We start from the raw sequence: 19439 nt of genomic DNA on the forward strand, positions 1-19439 counted from the left end.
CACATGGCAGATTGATCGCTAGCTATTCTTGGCGATGGACCGTTATGGGCGGTTGTCTGCCACCGACGCGACCTGAGCCGGTCGTCCCCTCATTGTCGGCCGTCGCTCCCCCACATCTCCGCGCTGGCTCGCTCGGGTCGTGTGCAGTACCTCGCGACTCGGTGGCCTTTCCTGTCTTTACATACAGCTCTCGCCGCATAATGGAAACCAAAAAACAGCAAAATACCGTCACTGACATCTCGGAACAGCTGCCGCCAGCTCGCCGCCGTGACCTGTCATTCTACATCGTCCTCTTCGTGGCCGTGATTCCCCTCTGGTCTGTGATACCGCTCTCCTGGGCATATGTGATCTACGCTCTTCGATCGGGCAACATCTGGACATTCGCATGGTGCGGGCGTGCGCTCTTTGCTGCCGCGCTCTGTGAGGTCAGATCTGCTGACCGCAACGCCGAGCACTCGTGCAAGCGCTGACCCCAATCATACTTTTCAGGTTTTCTTCAGTGTGTATCACTACAATCTCACCAGTTTCATCACTGGCCCACATTCTCTTCCGCCAAACAAGCTCAGCGAACTCCAGAAGGCTTTCACGCGTGTCCTGCAGTCGGGCTTGGCTGACTTGCCTGAAGATGGCTTTGACGAGGAATCGTTGGATGTAGACCGGCCCGGCAGCCCAGCGGAGGAGATTATTACTCTTCAGTATGACGATCCTAGGGCAGCTGACTTTCGCAACAACCTCAGGACCTGGTCAGTCTTGCGCCATGTCCATACGGCGACGATACTCATGCTTGTCCAGGTTCAACAAGGCACCCTTCTCTGCGATCCACAAGCATGAGATGTATACGTGGTTATACTGGTCGATCTTCAACGCCGCTTACACCTCGTTTGACGACCTACCGCCCGCGCACCAGGTCGCTCTGAAAGAGGTCTGTCAGCTCCTTGAGGCACGCGCTGGGTGCAAAATTCCAGAAGGCTCAAATGCATCCGTGCGGCCGCTCCTTCTCACTCTTGACCCTGTGAATGTTGTCTGGCGACCGTTCTTCTGGTACGTTGGCATCGCGATCAGCAACTTCATCTTGCGTAGGAGATTAGCTGGGAAGTGGGGCGTGAAATATGGGACTTACCATGGCCTAGAGTGCGTGTGTCCCACTATCTCTGATGTCGTGCAAGCTATAACATTAGCAGGTATATGCTCCGCGTCCCAGCAGCCTGGGATCCTTTGACAGGCCCGCGTCCTGTAGTCTTCCTCCATGGCCTTGGGCTTGGGGTGACACAGTATAATCGTTTCCTCAACAAACTCTTCTCCATGGTGCCTGATCACCCTGTCCTCGTGCCTCTTCAGCCGTACGTCAGCCAGCAAATCTTCCATCCACGCTATCTTCGGCCGATGGGCCGTCGTGATATGGCTAGGACGCTGGCGGGATTGCTGGATGTGCTCGGTTGGGCAAAGTGGGAGAAGGACGAACAGGAGGCAGTAACGAGCGGTGAGAAGGGAGAGGAAGTCCCCATGGGCGTGACTATGCTCAGTCATTCTAAGTGAGTCTCAATCGAAGTATGATTTTGCATTGCACTGAATCACATCCGATGCTAGTGGGTCCTTTGCTCATGCGTGGATGCTCAAGCACCACCCATCTATGGTTACTCGGTCGTGCTTCATCGACCCGGTCACCTTTTGCTCGTGGGAGGGTGGTGCGTATGATGAGCACGGGCTTTGCTGGGATGAAATCTGACAGACTCGAAATCTTAGATCTTTGCTACAACTTTATATATCGTCCTTGCACAACGGTAGGTTTTATCACATCAGTGCATTGCTTTTGCTCAAGGTGTTTCGTTGCAGGGCATGGAGCTGGTCATCAAGTACTTCGTCGGTTGTGAGCTTGGTGTCGCGAACTTCTTGCAGCGTCACTTCGACTGGTATGCGAACTCGCTGTGGCACGAGGAGATCCCGAATGCGCGCGATCCTTTCAAGACTAAATTTTTCCTCGGTGGCAAAGACGTGATTGTGAATGCTGAGGTGTGTGCACCACATTCTCGATCATGATCCGGCGGCTGAATGCAGCTTGATTGCAGCGTGTGAAACGTTACCTCACGGCGCACGGCATTCGCAAAGGCCTCTGGTACAACCCGAATGGGCGTCACGGTCAGGCGATGCTGTCTGGCACGCCAGGGCAGAAGGAGATCTTTAAGTGGTTGCTCCAGACTGAGAATGCTTCATCATGATGGATACGCTTCCAAGCTTGGATTGACTAGGCAGCTGTTGATCTTGTGCCATGCGCGGCGCATGAGAAAGGTTGCGCGCTTTGTAGATGTTGCTATCGTTGATTTGCTATCGCTAATACCTGCTCGTAGAATATATACTGCTAATTCTTCCATGTAGAAACTGCTAATGCTCGGTCTTACAACAGCTGCAAGGTTGCAATTCGCGGGGCTAAGTGTACTGGAAAGTGAAAACACAAGGTCCCCGACTTACGGAGTTGAATAACCTTTCTACAATGGTTATTGCCGTCGATCACCCTTGCTCGTCACGGATGTCGATTTTATTGAAAAGTTTGGCTGCGGTCTCATTAAGTTTAGTCGGACGATCCTTGTAGTATTTCTCCACATTCTCGGTGTAATATCTCGCGACATCCACGCTGACGGCTGAAGCAACGTGGGATCCCGTTAGATCATAGTAGCACGATTATGAATGTATGCGCCCTCACCTGGAAAGTCGGTTCCGAATAAGACATGGCCGGGCATCGCGAAGCTCTCGACTGCGGAGAGGGTAGTTTCATGAGCGCTCAAAGCGGTGTCGAAGTAGAAGCTGCCAAAGTCCTCGAGAATCTCGCTCGGCGCCAACTCGCAACCCATGTAGTGTGACAAACGAGCGACGCGTGGAGCAAGGGATGTTAGACTTCCACCTAAATGTGCGAGGATGATCTTCACGTTGCTCCACCGCCTCTTCTTACCTGTCACCACCAAGTGGGCCGCAGCTTTGAATGTCTCATTTGGGACCTAGCCGAAGGCGCATCTACCGTCAGACGGAGATAACGGGGCGGAATGTGAGCGGAGTACCTCTGTAATCGGAATACCAAGAAACGGATGCGGGTACGGCGTCGAAGAGGGCGTCTGCGTTCCGTGCAGGAATACCACAGTGCCTCTCCTGTCAAGCTCTTCCCAAACAGCATCGTAACTGTCATCACCAATATACGCTACGATATGTCAATTCACAAACAGGGATCAGCGGCGAAGGTAACTCACTCGCGGCGGCTCCTTCACCGTAGGAAGACGCCAATGCCACGCCATCTGCACGCAGCACATCCAGAGCGTACGTCAGTTCCATAACCGCAGCTGTTGGCGGAACTATGAAAACATGTACGCCTAGAAAGTGCATATAGACTCGCCCTGAGCATCGCTCGGGATAGGCAGCGAGGCGAAGAACCCGAATCTCTCAGGATACTCCTTGCAGATCTGTGCCGCCATGATATTAAACTCTCTTGCCGCCTTACGATTCTCAGGGCCACTGGGTCCTGGGGGTAGCCCAGCGGGGAGCGAGAGTATGGCAACGTCGACGCCCAACGAGTCCATCGCTTTCAAGCTGAGCTCCGGTGACCATGGCAGATTTTCCTCTGGAGTTTTGAAGCCGACAGACTCGCTTTGTGCACTTTTGCTGAGAGTTTTAGGGAAGATGTGGTGATGCACGTCAATACGGCGAGGCATTGGCACCTGTAGAAATGCTGCAATACAGATCCAAAATGGCGGACAACCTAGACTTGCTGACTGGACGGAGGACTTACCGTCTGTAGTTCAACCTGGGGGAAGGAAACCTCCGCGCAGCTGTGGGCATGATACTAGACGCAATCGGACCCGTATACTTGGATGCTGTCAATCACATCTGCATCCCATCAAGGTGCAAGGTGAAACTTCTACGAAGAACAGTCTTAATGAATCGTTATGACGTTCAGAGCACACGCCATCGAAGCGCATTCATCCGCCGTTAGAACTAGAAGCAGACAGCGACATCCCGAGTACCACGCGGTACCCGGGACGAGTCCGAACTTTGCACACAGGCGATTTGGAACAACAGGCAGGTCGCGTCGGCCAGTTCACTTGCACTATAACACATTCTACATTGGTTTGATATGTTCTCAAACGTACAACGTCCATGCCTCAGTATTCGCCTCTACGTCGGGCGCCGGAAATTCGCGCATACGTCGGCATCCCAACTGATGAACTGTCCACTCAAAGACTTTGGAGTCTTGAGAGCGAGCGATGCAATAACGTATCCAGGATCTTCCGGTTTGAGAAGTCTTCTGCCAATGTACAGATCCGAGAACGATTGCCTGACCTTGTCTGTAAGGGCGGCGTCACTGCGTAACTGTGTTTGCATCTGCAACATTAAAGCGACATGTTAAGTGCACGTAAGTCTTTGACCATGACGCAGCTGACGCACCTGCGTATCGACGGTGCCAGGGCGCATGGCTACAGATATTACCTCTGGTTCTTCTTCCGCCAAGGTCCTCGTTGAACAACAGATGAGGGACGACACAACAGACCCTCATCTATGCAGCTCACCTGCATAGACTATTCATCGCAGCCTTACTCGCATTGTATGGTCCCATTGTCGGAGTCCCCTTCACCGCCGATCCTGAGCTAACGAAGACGATCCTGCCACCCAGCTCGCTCTTGCGCAGAGCTGGGAGCGTAGCTCTGATAGCCGTGATGAGGGAGAAGAGGTTGACGTTAAAGTGCGACTGCCATGCGTCGAGCGGAATGTCGTCTGCAGCTATCCTACCCAACGGCGCCAATACTCCTGCGTTCAGAACGAGACCGTCTATATGTCCGTATGTGTTGAGTGCCGACTCCATTGCATGATGGACAGCAGTAGCATCCGTGCTGCGTTGGCGATTGAGCTTGGCATCTACAGCAAGAAATCCAGCACTGACACATCGCCTTTGATAACCAAGAGTGAGTCGCCGTGAGACCGGCGCAACTCGACGAGTTCTTTGGATTCTGAACGCGAGAAGGCAACGACATCTGCGCCAAACTCCGCGAGCAAAATTTTGGTAACCGCGAGACCGAGTCCTCTGCGATAACAGTTCAGCCAATGTCCCTGTTGTACGCCGATCGAAGGAAGCTGCACTTGGATGCTCCAGTAATGATCACCACCGGTTTTCTCGCCATCGTTGCCTCAGCGATACAGGGCGCCGGACATGAGATGATAGCTTGCACAAGCGACGAAAGTCGAACGAGAACGATGAAGAAATGGTTCGAGCGCGTTTCGCACGCGTTCCCCCTCTGCTGACCAGCGCCCGTGGCCAGCTCACCCAAAAGTTGCGCGACGGCGTTTCTCTGCTCACCAATCGTTCCCACTACTCTCTTTCGACTCCTCTCCCCCCGCCCTCCAAAACATATGTCGATGCGAGTCGCGCTTTCCCGCATCGCCCCTGCCCTCTACACCGCTCGCGGCGCTCCGGTTACGGCGCGTCGGACTCCCTTCGCTCGCGGTTACGCTTCTCAGGCCGAGCACACGGTTTGTTGCATATTTTTTATTTGTTCTAGTTCTCACTTGGAGATCCATCGGCTGCAGGTACTTGTCCGCGACGCTCTCAATGCCGCGCTGGAGGAGGAGATGTTGCGGGATGACCGGGTGTTCATCATTGGTGAGGAAGTCGCGCGTTACAATGGCGCATACAAGGTACGCGTCTATGTGCTTCGATGAATGTTGGCTCTCATTGCAATCAATGTCCAAGGTCACGAAAGGCCTGATGGACAAGTTCGGAGAGAAACGCGTCGTGGATACCCCCATTACGGAGATGGGCTTCGCAGGTCTCGCAAACGGAGCCGCGTTCGCTGATCTGCGACCAGTGTGAGTACTTCCACAAGGCGTATTCGTGCTCGGAGACATGACCACTACCCAACAGTTGCGAGTTCATGACGTTTAACTTCGCCATGCAAGCAATTGATCAGATCGTCAACTCGGCAGCCAAGACGCACTACATGTCTGGTGGTTGTGTGCACTGTCCGATTGTTTTCCGCGGTCCCAATGGGGCTGCAGCTGGTGTAGCAGCGCAACACTCCCAAGACTACGCGGCATGGTACGGCGCTATCCCAGGTCTGAAGGTTATCAGTCCTTGGAGTTCGGAGGATTGCAAAGGCCTGTTGAAGGTGTGTGATATGTTTATCTGTAATGACAACCCTTTATGTAACAACACAATCCTGCAGGCTGCCATTCGCGATCCCAGTCCAACCATCTTCCTCGAGAACGAGATGATGTACGGCCATAGCTTCCCAATGTCTGCCGAAGCAATGTCCGACAACTTCGTCCTTCCGATCGGCAAAGCCAAGGTCGAGCGCGAGGGTTCCGATGTGACTATCGTCGCGCATAGTTTAATGGTCTCGCACAGTCTCGATGCGGCAGAAGAGCTCGCGAAAGAGGGTATCAAGGCGGAGGTCATCAACTTGCGCACCATCCGCCCGCTCGATATTGAGACCATCAAGGCGTCAATCAAGAAGACCAACCGGTGCGCTCGTAGTGATTTCCTCTTGTGAAAGCTTTGCTCATACGATTCTAGCCTGGTCACGGTCGAGGGTGGCTGGCCTGGGTTCGGTGTCGGCAGCGAGATCTGCGCGCAAGTCATCGAGAGTGAAGCGTTTGACTATCTTGATGCTCCAGTGGAACGCGTCACTGGCGCAGATGTCCCTGCACCGGTTCGTATGGTGACATATCATTGGCGTATCGGGGACCTCCGCTGACTTTTCTCTTAGTATGCGCTTAACCTCGAGCAGCTCGCTTTCCCGAACCCTCCACTCATTGCGAAGGTCGCGAGGCGTGCTTTGTACAGGACCAACTAGACTGTCTCCTTAAATCGAGTCTGGAGTGGATATGATTCTGGGTGCGACCTGCTGTCTTGGAATGCATCATGTTATCATAGTGTGATGTACGGTGTGGTACTACAGTTTAGGCTACTACAAGCACGCAGCAAAGATTGAGAGGCCACGAGCCTACAGAGTCCGCAGACGGACCCGGACTGCGTTTGCGTGGGCATCCAACCCTTCACAATCAGCGAGCGTCGCAACGACTGGACCCAGGTTGCGCAGTCCGTCGGCACTGACTTCTTGTGAAGTAATGTGCTTTTGGAACGACAGCGTATTGACACCACTAAATTGGCGCGCATAGCCGTTCGTTGGCAGAGTGTGGTTAGTTCCAGAGGCATAGTCACCACAGCTATCACAGCCTGTAAGCGACCGACGCGAGAAGAACAGCACACGCAAGACGCACCTCTCTGGCGAGTAAGGGCCAACAAAGACACTGCCAGCGTTGTCCACGAGGGGCACCGCCGCATTTGCATTCTCCAGGTGGAGAATCAAGTGCTCCGGTGCGTAGTCGTTGCTGAACCTGATCGCCTCCTCTACAGAGTGCACCTTCACAATGTTGCTCTTCGAGATTGATTCACGCACGATGTGGACGCGAGGCAGCGCACGGGCTTGCGTATCAAGCTCCCGCTCGATCTCCGCAAGCTTCTCGTCCGATAGATTGACTGCCACCAGCACGACCTGCGAGTCGACGCCATGCTCCGCTTGCGACAGCAAATCGGCCGCCACGAACGCCGGGTTGCATGTGTGATCTGCGACAACCTACAAAGCACACCGCTCAGCATGTCTAATGAAGAGACACGCGTGATGCATCGAAGACTCACGAGGACTTCTGATGGTCCGGCAGGCATGTCGATGGAGACCAATGCATCCGTGTCGTTCTGCACAAGCATCTTAGCGGCGGTCACCCACTGGTTTCCTGGTCCGAAGATCTTGTCCACTTTCGGGACGGTCTGTGTGCCATATGCAAGCGCTGCCACCGCTTGTGCACCGCCAGCCTTGAGGATGGCAGACGCTCCCACGAGACGAGCGACGTACATCACTTCTGGAGAGATGCTGCCATCCTGCCTTGGTGGTGTGGCAATCACAACCTCCTTGCATCCTGCTACTTGCGCGGGTATACCGAGCATGAGAGCCGTCGAAGGGAGGATAGCGGTACCTCCCGGTACATACAGTCCGACACGCGCTATCGGGCGCGAGAATCGCGAACAAACAACGCCAGGCATCGTCTCGACCACCATCGAAGCCTGCTCTGCCTGTGCCGCGTGGAACTTGTGGATGTTTGCATAAGCCACATCTATCGCATCGCGTACAGCAGGATCGATCTGCATCGACTCGGGTGTGAAGGGTGGGCGCACCACGGTGGAAGTGAGCTGCGCCTTGTCAAATTTGGCCGTCAGCTCAAGCAACGCCACGTCACCACGTATCCGCACGTCATCGACGATAGGCTTAACCTTTGCCAACATCTCATCGTACTTTAGGACGGGACGGCGCAGCAGCCCAGCCCGTTCGTCCGTCGTGGCCGTAGAAAAGTCAAAGCAGCGCATCACGATGGGCGCATTGGGATCGATGGGGGCTTTCTGCGGACTTGGAACAGATCCAGATTCCTTTCGTGCAGGTTGTGTAGTTTTGGCCCATTGCGGTTTCGCGTTGCCTGCACGGCGGGTGACCTTCTTCGCCTTTTTGTCTAATGAGTGCTCGATGTCGGCAATGGAGACTCCAGCTGCCACGCATCGAGTCAGAGCAAAGTAGAACAAGTCAGCTGCTTCGAAAGCGACCTCCTCCTTCGTCTCTGCGCGGCAAAGTTCGTCTGCTTCCTCCATGATTTTGGCGCGAAGAAGATCAGGATCGCTGAAGAGTCGGCGAGTGTAAGAGCCTTCGGGGGCAGAAAAAAGGCGTGATTGCAGCGTCCTCTCAAGGGCGAATAGGCCCTTTGTCTCCCTGTCCCCGAAGCAAGATGTGCGGTTCAAGTGGCAGAAGCCTGCCCCGTGCTGAATTACGCTAAGTTCGAGCGAATCGGAATCGCAGTCAAGACGAATGCTGACAACGTCCTGCGTCGCACCGGACGTCTCACCCTTGCGCCACAACCCGTGTTTACGCGACTGATACACACCCTTCCCCGTCACTATACTTTCTCTGACCGATTCCGCGGATGAATACACCAGGCCCAGCGTTCGTCCCCCCTCTACGTAAGAAGAAATAATGGTGGGGAAGAGACCGTCTGGACGGTCGGAGCTGACGATAGAAAGGAATGCATCCGCGACGTTGATTTGACTCTCGGACGAGGCAGCCAAGGAAAGTAGGGACGTGGGAAGGACAAGGCAGGCACCTGCAGCGTGTAGGGCGCGGATGACAGGTTGAGACGGGGGCATGCTGATGTCAGTTGGGAGGACATGGATCGAAGCCCCGGAAAAGAAGCGGGAGACGGAGGATACAAAGTCGACATCCAAGGAGGGGGTTTTGATGAGCACGCCTGATACACCATTGCGTATTTTGTCTGATACAGCACTGACGTTCCCTACGTCCAGAAGCAGCAAGAGGCGATCTGCGGGGAGAACTCCAATGGCGTCCTGTGCCTGGGCGAGGGGCAGGATGACCTTTTCCGCGCCCTCATCGAGTAAAGCCGTCACGTCGTCGAGGGTGCACTCTTGATCAAGAAGAACATGACGAGCAGCATGTTCCGGCAGTGACGTGTCGTTAGCCTGCGAAGAGGGTAGGACGATAGGACCGATGCGAGCGAGGGCTTGCAGCAGCGCAGCGTCCGCCGAGCCCTGCAGTAGCGGTAAGAAGACAGACATTTTGTGAATTGACTCACCAATCTGTTACCAAAAACAGGGCTGGGGAGCGAATGCCGCGCTCGTTGAACCCGCTGAAAGAGATTAGAATTAATGGCCCAATGGCGTTAATATGGCATTATAGTGTAGTGGTATCACATGGGATTCTGAAAGTAATTTTCTATTCCCATAACCCAGGTTCGATCCCTGGTAATGCCTCATCATTTTTTGGGAATTAGCCATAACCATTGCACAACTTCCCATACCCAGGTTCGATTCCTGATTAGGCTTTCAATTACTTTTTTCTGTCTGCCTCCCATCTCGAGCTCATTTGCCAGACGCTTGCCAGTGATCGACTGGAGCGTCTCACGCAGACTATTGTACTTGCTATCGCGATGGCGTGTGCACAAAGGACGGCAGAATTTCGCGGAGACAGCGTGCGTGCAGCCCCATTTGGCAATCAATATCAACTTCGGACTCGCGTGATCTCATCGATCTGCTCCAGAGACGATAAAGAACGATAGAAGTCGAGTGGCCCTCATATGGGTGCCCTAGTAAATTATAAAGCCCACCCCTTCGCGTTTTCCCACCTCGGCTACTCTCTATTTGCTACTCCCAACATACCTCCACCTCCATTGTGTCTCGCGCGAACATCGATCTGATCCATGCCTCCTCGAGGACAACCAGGACGCGGAGCTGTTCGAGGCGGAACTGGTCGAGGCGGCCCCCGAGGCGGCCCTCGAGGTGGTCCTCCTGTGCATGGCGGTCCTTCCGTGCGTGGCGGTGCGGCTCCCCGCTCTGGAAGCGGGCAGCTGCCGTCCACGAGCGGGCATGTTCTCACCATCGGCGTGAGAAGGACGGCGTATGGCACAGCTGGGAGGACTATTCCCGTGTTCACCAACCACTTCCTCGTCAAAATTCCTGAGGAAGTTATCTACCATTATGACGGTACGTGTCTGTCCAGCGTATAATTGCGCTTTCTTGATGCTGACCACCTTGTGCAATGGTAGTCGGTATGTAACCTGGAAAATCGGGTGATTCAAACACTCTGAGCTCGTCTGCAGTGATTCATCCAGATGAAAAGACACTTCCTGCAAGGTTGAACATGCAGCTCATTGATCGCATGCAGAAATCCGTGGCTCCCCAGGTATTTACTCCTCGCGCGGTATATGATGGAAGGAAGAATCTCTTTGCGGCACGTGAGCTCCCGTTCGGTGAATCGGGAAGCCAGGAAGTATGCTTTTTGAGCGATGTTTTGGGTTTCTGCTCATGCGCTATAGTTCGATGTAACTCTTCAAGATGCTGCGGCTTCGACAAGGCCAGGGGGACGCGGCCCGAAAATCTACAAGATTCGTCTCACTAAAGTGGCGACGATTAACCCGGAGTACGTTTATTTACCCAATCCAGCCTGTAGCAATCTTGTCATTGCACTTGTTCCAGGGTTTTGGCACGTTTCCTTGAGGGAAAACAGTCGCACGACAACACCGTGCTGACAGCAATTACAGTACGTGAAACGCATGGCATGTCTTGATACTAAACCAACGTACATCACAAGGCCCTTAACGTTGTCATCCGCATGGAACCGACATTGAACCACCCATTCAACGTGCGCTCGTTCTTCACTGACACCGAAAAAAGACCCATTGGAGGCGGGATCGTGCTGTGGCGTGGTTATTTTCAATCTGTGCGCCCGGCAGCAGGGAAAATGCTCATCAACGTCGACATCTCGACTGGCACAATGTACCAGGAAGGTCCTCTTATCGACCTTTGCCTGGCGTTTTTTGGAGGGAACAACGTTGGCATTCTGTCACCTGCTCGTGGGTTTCCAGACCGTGAGCGGATCCGCCTGCAGCGATTCCTGACCGGAGTCAGGGTTTTCACGACTCCACCCGGTCAAGCAGAGTCCCGTACTCCCAGAGTGATCAAGAAACTGAGTACTGCCGGCGCAAATGCTCTCAGCTTTACGATGCACCAAGGTGGCATCATGACCGTTGCTCAGTATTTCCAGCAGACATACAATTACAATCTCAGATACCCGGACTTGATATGTGTAGAGGTGCAGTATGAGATGTCGCGTTTCTTGATAAATCGTGCTGATTCACTGAGCAGGTCGGAAACGGTGCATTGATTCCGCTTGAGCTTTGCAGAGTAGAAAAAGGTCAGATTATGAGAAAACAAGTGCCGCCTGAGAAGACGAAGGACGTGCTGGACTTTGCCACCAAGAAACCTCAAGATCGTCTGCAAAGCATTGTCAATGCGCTCGGTGTGCGTTTGCAACCACATGTCAGTCTAATATTGCGCTGAGGCTTTTGTTGCTCCATTAGGTGTTGAATTATGGTCAATCAGAATACGTGAGAGTAAGCACGAAGCACTTTGATCTGTTACAAAGGACGACTCACATCAGCTTGTCATAGCAATTCGGCTTGCACGTCGCACCAGACGCCCGCCCACTCAGCCTACAAGCGCGCGTGCTTACTCCTCCCACTCTGAAGTATGGAGCGGGATCAAAACAGCCTACCATTGTGCGCGCTATGTGCTTTACAATGTGTGCGGCGTTCTCACTTGCTCTACAGACACCGCGCGATGGCGCTTGGAACATGTCCGTTGGCGCCCACACAGTCCTTTGTCTATGATTGACCTTTTCCATCTCAGGATTGACAAGCGTTTCTTCAGACCATCCGTGATTGATCGATGGGTAGTTGTCGTCTATGAGCGTCAACAACGATTCGGTACACAATACGCTCAGGACATGGTGCGCGGCCTGCTCAAGGCCTGTCAAGACGTCGGTGCGTCGTCACAGACCGGATACGTTCTTTAAGTCTCATCGGGCGTTCGCAGGCATCACTGTGAAGGAGCAGGATCCCATCATCAGATGGGAGTATGGTCAGGGCCGTATTGCCGATGTGGGTGATCTCGCTCGTTCTACTCTTACTGCCTATAGGATCTGTCTTGTTGAAACCACCAATAGCAATTGAGGGATGTCGGCAAGGCATGCGTGCAAAAGAACAAGGGACCGCCCACCCTCCTCGTCGTCGTGCTTCCTGAAGGTGGTACGGACATTTACACGGCCGTGAAGCAGTAAGTCCCAAAACAGTGGTCGTCATCACAATGCTGATTCGCTGTGAAGCTTTGGTGACATTACCGTACGCTTGAATTTGCCATGCTTGGTCCATGCTGAGACCTCTTGTAGATGGGCGTCGCGACGCAATGTTTGAAAAGCAACAAATGCGCTCGGGCAAAGCCTCAATATTACGCAAATGTTTGTCTAAAGTGAGCCGTTGCGGTGAAATGTTGAATGGTCTGGTAAAACGTTTGTGGTAGGATCAATGTCAAGTTGGGCGGTATCAACACCATCCCAGAACCGCGTTCTGTTTCGATCTTGACGGATCCTCACAATCCGACAATTGTGATGGGGTATGTTTCGGTGCTCAGTCGTTTGATTGCCTAGCTTACACGTTGGATTAGAGCCGATGTAATCCATCCTCCGCCTGGTGCGGAGGGTCGGCCATCCTTCACGGCTCTCGTCGCGAATGTCGATTCAGACACGGCGAAGTATGTGGCTGACTGCCGCGTTCAGACCTCGCGTAAGGAACTCATCGAGGACTTGGAGGCAATGAGCCAGGTAAGCATGATGATGATGGTTGATAGACAATTGTTAGCTGATCAATCGTTCGGTGACTGCCTAAAGCATATGCTGGAGATGTACATGTTATATCGTACGAAAAAAGAAGGCAAGAGCAACGGGGCGCCGAAGCGCATCATCTTTTACCGGGGTTCGTTCCTTCATATATCTGTTAGAACTGGTCATTGATCTTCTCGTGATCGCCAGACGGTGTTTCTGAAGGACAGTTCAAACAAGTTCTAGAACAGGGTGAGTGCGCAGTTTCGCTTAAGTGCAACTTGTGATATTCACATAAACCTCGTGTTTGATCAGAACTACCGCTGATCAAACGTGAGTGACAACTTGACCTTACTCGAACCCTCCCGATATCCTCCATCTAGAGGCGTGCAAGAACCTGAACATTAATCCGACAATTACCATGGTCGTCGTCGGGAAGCGACATCATGTGCGGTTCTTTCCGCAGGCGCAGAAAGATGCGGATAGGAGTGGAAATTGTCCCGCCGGCACCGTCGTCGACCAGGAGGTAACACATCCCCTCGAACTTGATTGGTACCTTCAAAGCCATGCTGGATAAGTCTTCTTGTTTTTGTCTCTCACTGGCGCTACTGACATCGATTTGGTTCGCTTTTGCACATTGTTAGGAACTTCGCGTCCAGCCCATTATAGTGTCCTGTACGACGAGAATAACTTCACGTACGTCGCATACTTTAGTGCCCCATTCTGTGTTATCTCACAAGGCTTCTAGGCCGGATGGTCTCCAGGCGTTGTCTTTCGCGCTGTGCCACGTTTACGCCCGCTCGACGCGATCGGTCTCGATTCCGGCGCCGGTGTACTGTAAGTGCCCTTGATTGATTAGGCGCGATCGTGTTTGACCTTTCCGCGATCAAGATGCCGATATTGTCTGTGCCCGCGCGAAGAATCATTACGATCCTCAGGCGGACCTAGACTTCTCGGACTCCGCGACCCAGCTGGATTCGAGGGCGGTGGAGGGAAATCTTGAAGCTTTCAAGAAAGGCTTCAGGCCGCTTCACAAAAATATGACATATGTTATGTATTTTTCGTGATGGCCTCCTTTCCCCTCGCGGTGTGATGTGGGCGCATCCTGTTGTTGTGTGTCTTCAACCATTGTAATAGTGTCACTGTTTGTCCAAACGTGTGTATAAAAAGAATAAAATGGAGTCGTGAAAATCTTTCGTGTCTATGATCGGCGTGGCCTGTCTATCAATGAGCGCGCCATGCACGTGAGCGCGTTTCGCACTAAAATTGTTGTCCTCCCGCCTGCAGGCAGTTTCGCATTTCGACCCACCTGTGTCTGGTATCGGGTCCTCCTCACGGCACGCCTCTCCCTCTCTGCTGTGTTCGTCTCGGAACAGAGCTGATGCGGTCTGGAGTGGTCCGTCTAAGAACTGCCCACGCGCCTTCACCGCGTATGCTACCGGTGATCACCGTGCTATGCTGCTTTGGGTCCTCATGGTAGCAGCTTCCCCGTGCAGGCGAGGTTGTCGCTTTAACATATAGGAAACAACAAGTGATCCTCAGGCCACAGGGTTTCCGCCCTCTTTTTCTAAGCGATCAATGCATGGCAGCCGCAAGGCGCCCAAGGCCCTTTCGCTGCCGGAAGGCTCGTTGGCATGATTGGCTTGTATGAATTGGGACTTCACTGACTAGCTAGCACCACATTCATCTCCGATCCTCTGGCGGATCTTTCCCGCGCGTGGCCACGGCTATTCTCCAGAATGCAGGTAATCCGGTCGTTGCGGATGGTTATAAAGTGCAGGGTCGTTCCGCCCTGTCGTCCTGCGGTTCCGCTCCCTTGTGCCTGCACCATATTTGCAACGGCCTGCTTACCATCCAAAAGTAGCGCTGTATCTATTTGACCGAGTGGTCGTCATCAACTTCATTCTGCTGCCTAGTACTACCTGGACTACCCACTACGACTATTCGCTAGCTCTATTTGCTGTCTATAATGGCCCCACGACGTGGCAACATGGGCTGGAGGAAACCCGTGCCAAAGTACGTTCCTGATGCCCCGCCGCCTACGCCCACCAATTCGAGTCCGATGACAAAGCGGCTTTCGTCTGCCGACCTCAACAAAGAAATGCCACCGGTGAGTAGTCTGTTCTTTGTCGGTGAACCCATTGCCAAATGAATGGATCCCGATGCAGTTACCGGACGATTGGTTCGAACAATTAGCGGAGGCGATCGGCCTCGACAAGCGCCACGGCTTCGTCTTTGACTGCGCTGACGATTCACGGTGGTCCGACGAGGACACGAGCCCGTCAGAGTCGAACGAAGATGAACGACAGACCGCGTCTGACCACACGGTACGTTTCTTATAACGAGATGTCGCCTACCGCAGACTCACAGTGTGGATCAGTGCGGCCCTTATCGTCTTTACGGTCCGCGAGCGCAGAAGGCCAACGCAGGGAGAATGTCCTCATTCGCTCCTAGCATTTGCCGGAGAAGACGTTCATTGCCTCATGTAAGTGGCTGCACTGTTATTTATCGCACAATCGCTCACAGAAGAGCATAGAACTACCGTCCACCAACGCCTCCGCTTCCTAGAGAGCACCCCGTACGCCGCCGAGCAGCATACTCTGCGCAGCGTTCGAACCAAAGGTCTCATGAGCTTCCATCCCGTGTGCAACGCAGGGTGAGCTGTCTGCTTGACGCTATAAGTGCTCATTCTAACCTGACGTGCTAGGCTTATCCTCACAGGGCTCATCCGCATGCCAGCTCACATGACGCCTTATCATCGAGATATCCGAGTTCTGCAACGATATACTTACCAGACGGTCCAGCCACTGCGGTAAATACCGAGGAGAACCTGCATGCTCGGCCGTGGCCGCATACGCGGTATGCGACAAAGTCGCGGCACGACTATTTTATTCGTTCAAAATCCGGGACATCCAGTTCAACTGGTCGACGGTGCAGACGCCACTGCGATTCCTTCGATGGCATCTGGGGAGATGTCAAAAGCTTTGGTGTTCGCATCCGCGTCAAGATCTCGCATGCATTCCGGCCAATGCGCGTCGCATACTAATTGTGATTCGATTGCTTTCACTGGGTTTTGAGGGACACTTGGACTTTTACACTGTATACTATGCACGACTGTACCATCGCGGACATGTCCCGCAGGCACACTATGTAATATGTTGTATGCTCCAAGTTTATAATCCATGACTACCTTTGCATCCGATACTATACAAGCGCCTTCGAGCGAGAGCCAATCAGCGGAGGTGAATCTGTTCGTTTGCCATACTCTGCAGCAACTCCACTCGAGCAAGCTTAACGCGTCCATTCCCGCCATGTGCACGTACTAGATTTGTCTTCCTCCCCTCCATTGCTCCCGTCTGCTCGCCGACCAGACGGACAACTCTGCGACTCGCATGGCAAGCCTGAGCAACAAGAGCGGGCCACCCAACCGCGACCTCTTCGAAGCGACTCTTTCTGGCTCACTCGATCGTCCTTACATTCCCAGGTTACGATCGGATTCACCGCCAAACCGCCTCATACCCCACAGCCTGAAAGAGTTTCGTGCACGGGAAGGGCATGAGAGACGGGAGGAGAGACTTCGCAGGCTGTGGTCGCAGCTGCCGAAGCGGAGCGGAACGCACGACGAGGACGATGAAACAATCGCGCATGCGCTGCCTGTCGTAGCGGATTCACATCCTGACCTCACACCCGAGAGAGCAAGAAACTTGAAGCGAATGTATGATGCGGAACTTCGCTATCGTCTCGGGGCGCATACAAGCGGATTCGTGCAAAGGAAAAGCCCGTGGAGAGAGTTCGAGAGATATACAGACGCTAAGGAAGCTGGTGTGTGATCTATATACGTCATTCATACGCGAACATCCAAACCAAGAGGTGTAGAGTTATGGCATTTGTTTCATGACGAGCTCGACCTAGACGGCAGCGGTCGCCTTGAGGCGCATGAGCTCATACAGGCTCTACAGAACGCCGGTACGTCTCTGCGTACAGTATGCAAAAATTCCTACTCAACCCGTCGCGGATAGGCATCGAACTATCCCCATCTGCTCTCGCAGAGTTTATGAGCTTTTTTACCTCTTCGCCGCATGCTCATTCCATCACGTTCCCGGAATTTCGAGACATCCTTCTTCTAATGCCTCGTAAAGCCTCGCCGTCCGAAATTTACAGGTACTATCAAGCACATCAATTTGCTGATGACGATGCGAGAGGTGCTGCCCGCGTCAACATGGAAGGTTCGTTACCATACACGTACTCCGCGGGTTCTGATCTACGAGCTCCTGTAGGTGATGTCAGCCTTAGTGCGGAAGATATGTCGACGAGGCGCCACAGCCCCATACCTCTGCAAAATGCGCAGGTACCCGTGGACTATGCTCTGGGTACAGAGTGGGACGTAGAGGACGTTATCGATGATGGAGAGTACGATTACTTCGAGGAAGAAGAGCCTCCAGGGTGGTTCGAGGGTGCTATGGCCATCAAGTTCTTATTGGCGGGAGGAATTGCTGGCGCCGGTGAGCCGCACGTGTCTTTTCTTATGTTCTAATGTTCATGTATCCTCAGTATCACGGTCGTGCACGGCGCCGCTTGACCGTCTCAAAATATTCCTCATTACACGCCCACCAGACCTCGGTGGTATCTCCTTAAGTTCAAAAGCGCCAGTAAGGGGAGTCAGGGCGATCGCCAGTGCGGTCGCGCGAATATATGCCGAAGGAGGTGTGCTGGCGTTCTGGACAGGAAACGGTCTCTCCGTTGCAAAAATTCTGCCAGAGTCAGCGATCAAGTTCTTGGTGTATGAATCATCCGTCAGTCGTGATTATGCTATTTTAATCTCTCGACCGACTGGGTGCTGCCGATAGAAACGTATGTTCGCTCAGTATGTGGATCATGTCGACGACTCTCGGGAGATCAGCGGCGTGAGCCGATTCCTGTCAGGAGGGATAGGCGGGATCAGCAGTCAACTAAGTCAGCGCTTCAGTCCTTCGTGTAGTTGACACACTCAACGGTAGCTCAATCTTTCAGCCATATATCCTATCGAGACACTCAAAGTAAGTGTTCCATTCAGAAACTTGTGCGGCGATCACGCTGAAAAGCCGCATAGACTCAAATGATGAGCAGTACGGGCCAGCATAAGCGTACCTTGCTGTCTGCGGCGAAGAAGGTTTGGTCCCTCGGAGGGTTCAGAGCTTTCTACCGTGGCTTGACGGTGAGTCGTGCGCCTTTCATTCATGCTCTTGTTGCTCATGTTGTCCCAGATTGGCCTCGTTGGTGTCTTTCCGTACGCATATACTCGCCATTCAGAATCATCGCACCCTAACGATCCATCTAGATATTCAGCGATTGACATGAGTACATTCGAGGCTCTCAAGCTGGCCTATTTGAGATCCACGGGTAAGGAGGAGCCGGGAGTCCTTGCATTACTAGCATTCGGCAGCGTCTCTGGGAGCATTGGTGCCACCAGCGTATATCCCCTCAACCTGATCAGGACGCGTCTGCAAGCATCGGGCTCCTCCGGCCACCCGCAGCGGTATACTGGCATTCTCGATGTTGCGCAGAAGACATACGCGCGAGACGGGTGGCGTGGTTTCTACCGCGGGCTACTTCCGACATTAGCGAAGGTACAGGAGGCCCTCACTTTCGCATGGCTTGCCAGCTCATCGTTCCCATTCGTAGGTGGTTCCGGCAGTTTCGATATCGTACGTCGTATATGAATCTAGCAAACGCAAGTGAGTGTGGCCTTCTGCAATGACAACGGAAGATACTGACACTGGCTCAGGCTGGGTGTGTAGGTCGCTGGTATCTACTTCTCCTACCCTCATCATCTTCAAAGCTTGTCGCTCTCCGGTCATTCAGCATACTGTATCTATAATCACGCACCTTATGTCCGGACTCAGACTAATTGACATAGAAGTCGGTCGATACCTCACAGCTATGTATGTGGAACTCCATCAAGCATTTGTCAGTCTCAGAGTAATGGAATGCAGAAATAGAGGGGGGACTTTCGCATTTTAAACGATGATTTTGCATATAGCAGACAACTAACCCGAACTTGACTTCCATCTTCGCGTGCGCGGGTTTGAACTCTTCCTGTTTAATACGAGCTTGAGGAAGGGGGACCTGATGACTCGGTACTTTGATTCTTCGCAAAGCCCCCATTGCTAACAGTGGCCACTGATAGCCTGAGAATCTGCTCCGTGCACCCTTAAC

General features: G+C 53.2%; 8 protein-coding genes and 1 non-coding gene across 9 annotated transcripts; 6 read left to right on the top strand and 3 right to left on the bottom strand.

Annotated features, from left to right (window-relative positions):
* The first annotated feature begins 64 nt into the window (after positions 1-64).
* On the top strand, positions 65-2639 carry LAESUDRAFT_668166 (uncharacterized protein). Its single transcript, XM_040905369.1, has 8 exons — positions 65-425; positions 490-743; positions 793-1131; positions 1182-1532; positions 1588-1685; positions 1744-1781; positions 1834-2010; positions 2067-2639. Exons 1-8 carry the CDS (start codon positions 201-203, stop codon positions 2214-2216), a joined length of 1632 nt encoding a protein of 543 aa, XP_040769996.1. The 5' UTR covers positions 65-200; the 3' UTR covers positions 2217-2639.
* Positions 2340-3818, bottom strand: LAESUDRAFT_718747 (amidohydrolase 2). The gene is made up of 6 exons (XM_040907493.1): positions 3380-3818; positions 3237-3326; positions 3051-3187; positions 2699-2990; positions 2467-2636; positions 2340-2401 (listed from the first exon to the last, which is right to left on the bottom strand). Exons 1-5 carry the CDS (start codon positions 3693-3695, stop codon positions 2506-2508), a joined length of 966 nt encoding a protein of 321 aa, XP_040769997.1. The 5' UTR covers positions 3696-3818; the 3' UTR covers positions 2340-2401; positions 2467-2505.
* Positions 3819-4056: 238 nt separating this feature from the next.
* Positions 4057-5242, bottom strand: LAESUDRAFT_718748 (NAD(P)-binding protein). Its single transcript, XM_040907494.1, has 5 exons — positions 5119-5242; positions 4922-5062; positions 4551-4871; positions 4429-4495; positions 4057-4365 (listed from the first exon to the last, which is right to left on the bottom strand). Exons 1-5 carry the CDS (start codon positions 5157-5159, stop codon positions 4159-4161), a joined length of 777 nt encoding a protein of 258 aa, XP_040769998.1. The 5' UTR covers positions 5160-5242; the 3' UTR covers positions 4057-4158.
* A 146-nt stretch (positions 5243-5388) lies between these two features.
* On the top strand, positions 5389-6830 carry LAESUDRAFT_733168 (pyruvate dehydrogenase e1 component beta subunit; the record flags this gene model as incomplete). Its single annotated transcript, XM_040910403.1, has 7 exons — positions 5389-5508; positions 5566-5673; positions 5729-5844; positions 5900-6143; positions 6201-6499; positions 6551-6686; positions 6744-6830. The coding sequence occupies 7 exons, from the start codon at positions 5389-5391 to the stop codon at positions 6828-6830; spliced, it is 1110 nt and encodes a 369-aa protein (XP_040769999.1).
* A 150-nt stretch (positions 6831-6980) lies between these two features.
* On the bottom strand, positions 6981-9649 carry LAESUDRAFT_689046 (histidine biosynthesis trifunctional-protein; the record flags this gene model as incomplete). The annotated part of the gene is made up of 3 exons (XM_040906009.1): positions 6981-7203; positions 7258-7613; positions 7676-9649. 3 exons carry the CDS (start codon positions 9647-9649, stop codon positions 6981-6983), a joined length of 2553 nt encoding a protein of 850 aa, XP_040770000.1.
* A 111-nt stretch (positions 9650-9760) lies between these two features.
* Positions 9761-9844, top strand: LAESUDRAFT_t1. Its single transcript has one exon. It is a non-coding gene; the product is annotated as a tRNA-Gln (tRNA).
* A 381-nt stretch (positions 9845-10225) lies between these two features.
* On the top strand, positions 10226-14447 carry LAESUDRAFT_718752 (argonaute-like protein). The gene is made up of 23 exons (XM_040907495.1): positions 10226-10573; positions 10690-10859; positions 10906-11009; positions 11066-11129; positions 11181-11681; positions 11735-11890; positions 11950-11982; positions 12040-12147; positions 12199-12224; positions 12278-12411; positions 12464-12528; positions 12594-12703; positions 12753-12768; positions 12816-12895; positions 12947-13039; positions 13091-13247; positions 13314-13398; positions 13455-13496; positions 13560-13577; positions 13628-13796; positions 13914-13940; positions 13993-14081; positions 14136-14447. Exons 1-23 carry the CDS (start codon positions 10291-10293, stop codon positions 14309-14311), a joined length of 2706 nt encoding a protein of 901 aa, XP_040770001.1. The 5' UTR covers positions 10226-10290; the 3' UTR covers positions 14312-14447.
* Positions 14448-14989: 542 nt separating this feature from the next.
* On the top strand, positions 14990-16471 carry LAESUDRAFT_1826 (uncharacterized protein). Its single transcript, XM_040901482.1, has 5 exons — positions 14990-15354; positions 15413-15571; positions 15625-15729; positions 15781-15900; positions 15952-16471. Exons 1-5 carry the CDS (start codon positions 15214-15216, stop codon positions 16288-16290), a joined length of 864 nt encoding a protein of 287 aa, XP_040770002.1. The 5' UTR covers positions 14990-15213; the 3' UTR covers positions 16291-16471.
* Positions 16472-16537: 66 nt separating this feature from the next.
* Positions 16538-19303, top strand: LAESUDRAFT_718754 (mitochondrial carrier). The gene is made up of 12 exons (XM_040907496.1): positions 16538-17066; positions 17121-17210; positions 17264-17470; positions 17522-17746; positions 17796-18037; positions 18092-18197; positions 18255-18280; positions 18334-18438; positions 18488-18510; positions 18562-18850; positions 18906-18958; positions 19009-19303. Exons 1-12 carry the CDS (start codon positions 16637-16639, stop codon positions 19019-19021), a joined length of 1809 nt encoding a protein of 602 aa, XP_040770003.1. The 5' UTR covers positions 16538-16636; the 3' UTR covers positions 19022-19303.
* The last annotated feature ends 136 nt before the right edge of the window (positions 19304-19439 follow it).

Source organism: Laetiporus sulphureus (genome assembly GCF_001632365.1).
Source record: "Laetiporus sulphureus 93-53 unplaced genomic scaffold LAESUscaffold_1, whole genome shotgun sequence".
Classification (NCBI taxonomy): Eukaryota; Fungi; Basidiomycota; class Agaricomycetes; order Polyporales; family Laetiporaceae; genus Laetiporus; species Laetiporus sulphureus.

Excerpts from the sequence above, each read along its gene's own strand:
- LAESUDRAFT_668166 (XM_040905369.1), top strand. The coding sequence starts at position 201 with ATGGAAACCAAAAAACAGCAAAATACCGTCACTGACATCTCGGAACAG. Across the intron at positions 426-489 it reads TTGCTGCCGCGCTCTGTGAG|GTTTTCTTCAGTGTGTATCA; the intron begins GTCAGATCTGCT and ends CATACTTTTCAG. Across the intron at positions 1,686-1,743 it reads CTTTTGCTCGTGGGAGGGTG|ATCTTTGCTACAACTTTATA; the intron begins GTGCGTATGATG and ends TCGAAATCTTAG.
- LAESUDRAFT_718747 (XM_040907493.1), bottom strand. The coding sequence starts at position 3,695 with ATGCCTCGCCGTATTGACGTGCATCACCACATCTTCCCTAAAACTCTC. Across the intron at positions 3,327-3,379 it reads TATCCCGAGCGATGCTCAGG|CTGCGGTTATGGAACTGACG; the intron begins GCGAGTCTATAT and ends TTCCGCCAACAG. Across the intron at positions 2,637-2,698 it reads ATTCGGAACCGACTTTCCAG|CCGTCAGCGTGGATGTCGCG; the intron begins GTGAGGGCGCAT and ends ACGTTGCTTCAG.
- LAESUDRAFT_718748 (XM_040907494.1), bottom strand. The coding sequence starts at position 5,159 with ATGGCGAGAAAACCGGTGGTGATCATTACTGGAGCATCCAA. Across the intron at positions 4,496-4,550 it reads GCGATGAATAGTCTATGCAG|GACCTTGGCGGAAGAAGAAC; the intron begins GTGAGCTGCATA and ends TTGTTCAACGAG. Across the intron at positions 4,366-4,428 it reads CTGGCACCGTCGATACGCAG|ATGCAAACACAGTTACGCAG; the intron begins GTGCGTCAGCTG and ends TTAATGTTGCAG.
- LAESUDRAFT_718752 (XM_040907495.1), top strand. The coding sequence starts at position 10,291 with ATGCCTCCTCGAGGACAACCAGGACGCGGAGCTGTTCGAGGCGGAACT. Across the intron at positions 11,010-11,065 it reads GTGGCGACGATTAACCCGGA|GGTTTTGGCACGTTTCCTTG; the intron begins GTACGTTTATTT and ends CACTTGTTCCAG. Across the intron at positions 11,891-11,949 it reads GCATTGTCAATGCGCTCGGT|GTGTTGAATTATGGTCAATC; the intron begins GTGCGTTTGCAA and ends TTGCTCCATTAG.
- LAESUDRAFT_1826 (XM_040901482.1), top strand. The coding sequence starts at position 15,214 with ATGGCCCCACGACGTGGCAACATGGGCTGGAGGAAACCCGTGCCAAAG. Across the intron at positions 15,572-15,624 it reads AGACCGCGTCTGACCACACG|TGCGGCCCTTATCGTCTTTA; the intron begins GTACGTTTCTTA and ends AGTGTGGATCAG. Across the intron at positions 15,730-15,780 it reads GAAGACGTTCATTGCCTCAT|AACTACCGTCCACCAACGCC; the intron begins GTAAGTGGCTGC and ends AGAAGAGCATAG.
- LAESUDRAFT_718754 (XM_040907496.1), top strand. The coding sequence starts at position 16,637 with ATGGCAAGCCTGAGCAACAAGAGCGGGCCACCCAACCGCGACCTCTTC. Across the intron at positions 17,067-17,120 it reads TACAGACGCTAAGGAAGCTG|AGTTATGGCATTTGTTTCAT; the intron begins GTGTGTGATCTA and ends CAAGAGGTGTAG. Across the intron at positions 18,439-18,487 it reads CTTTCTACCGTGGCTTGACG|ATTGGCCTCGTTGGTGTCTT; the intron begins GTGAGTCGTGCG and ends ATGTTGTCCCAG.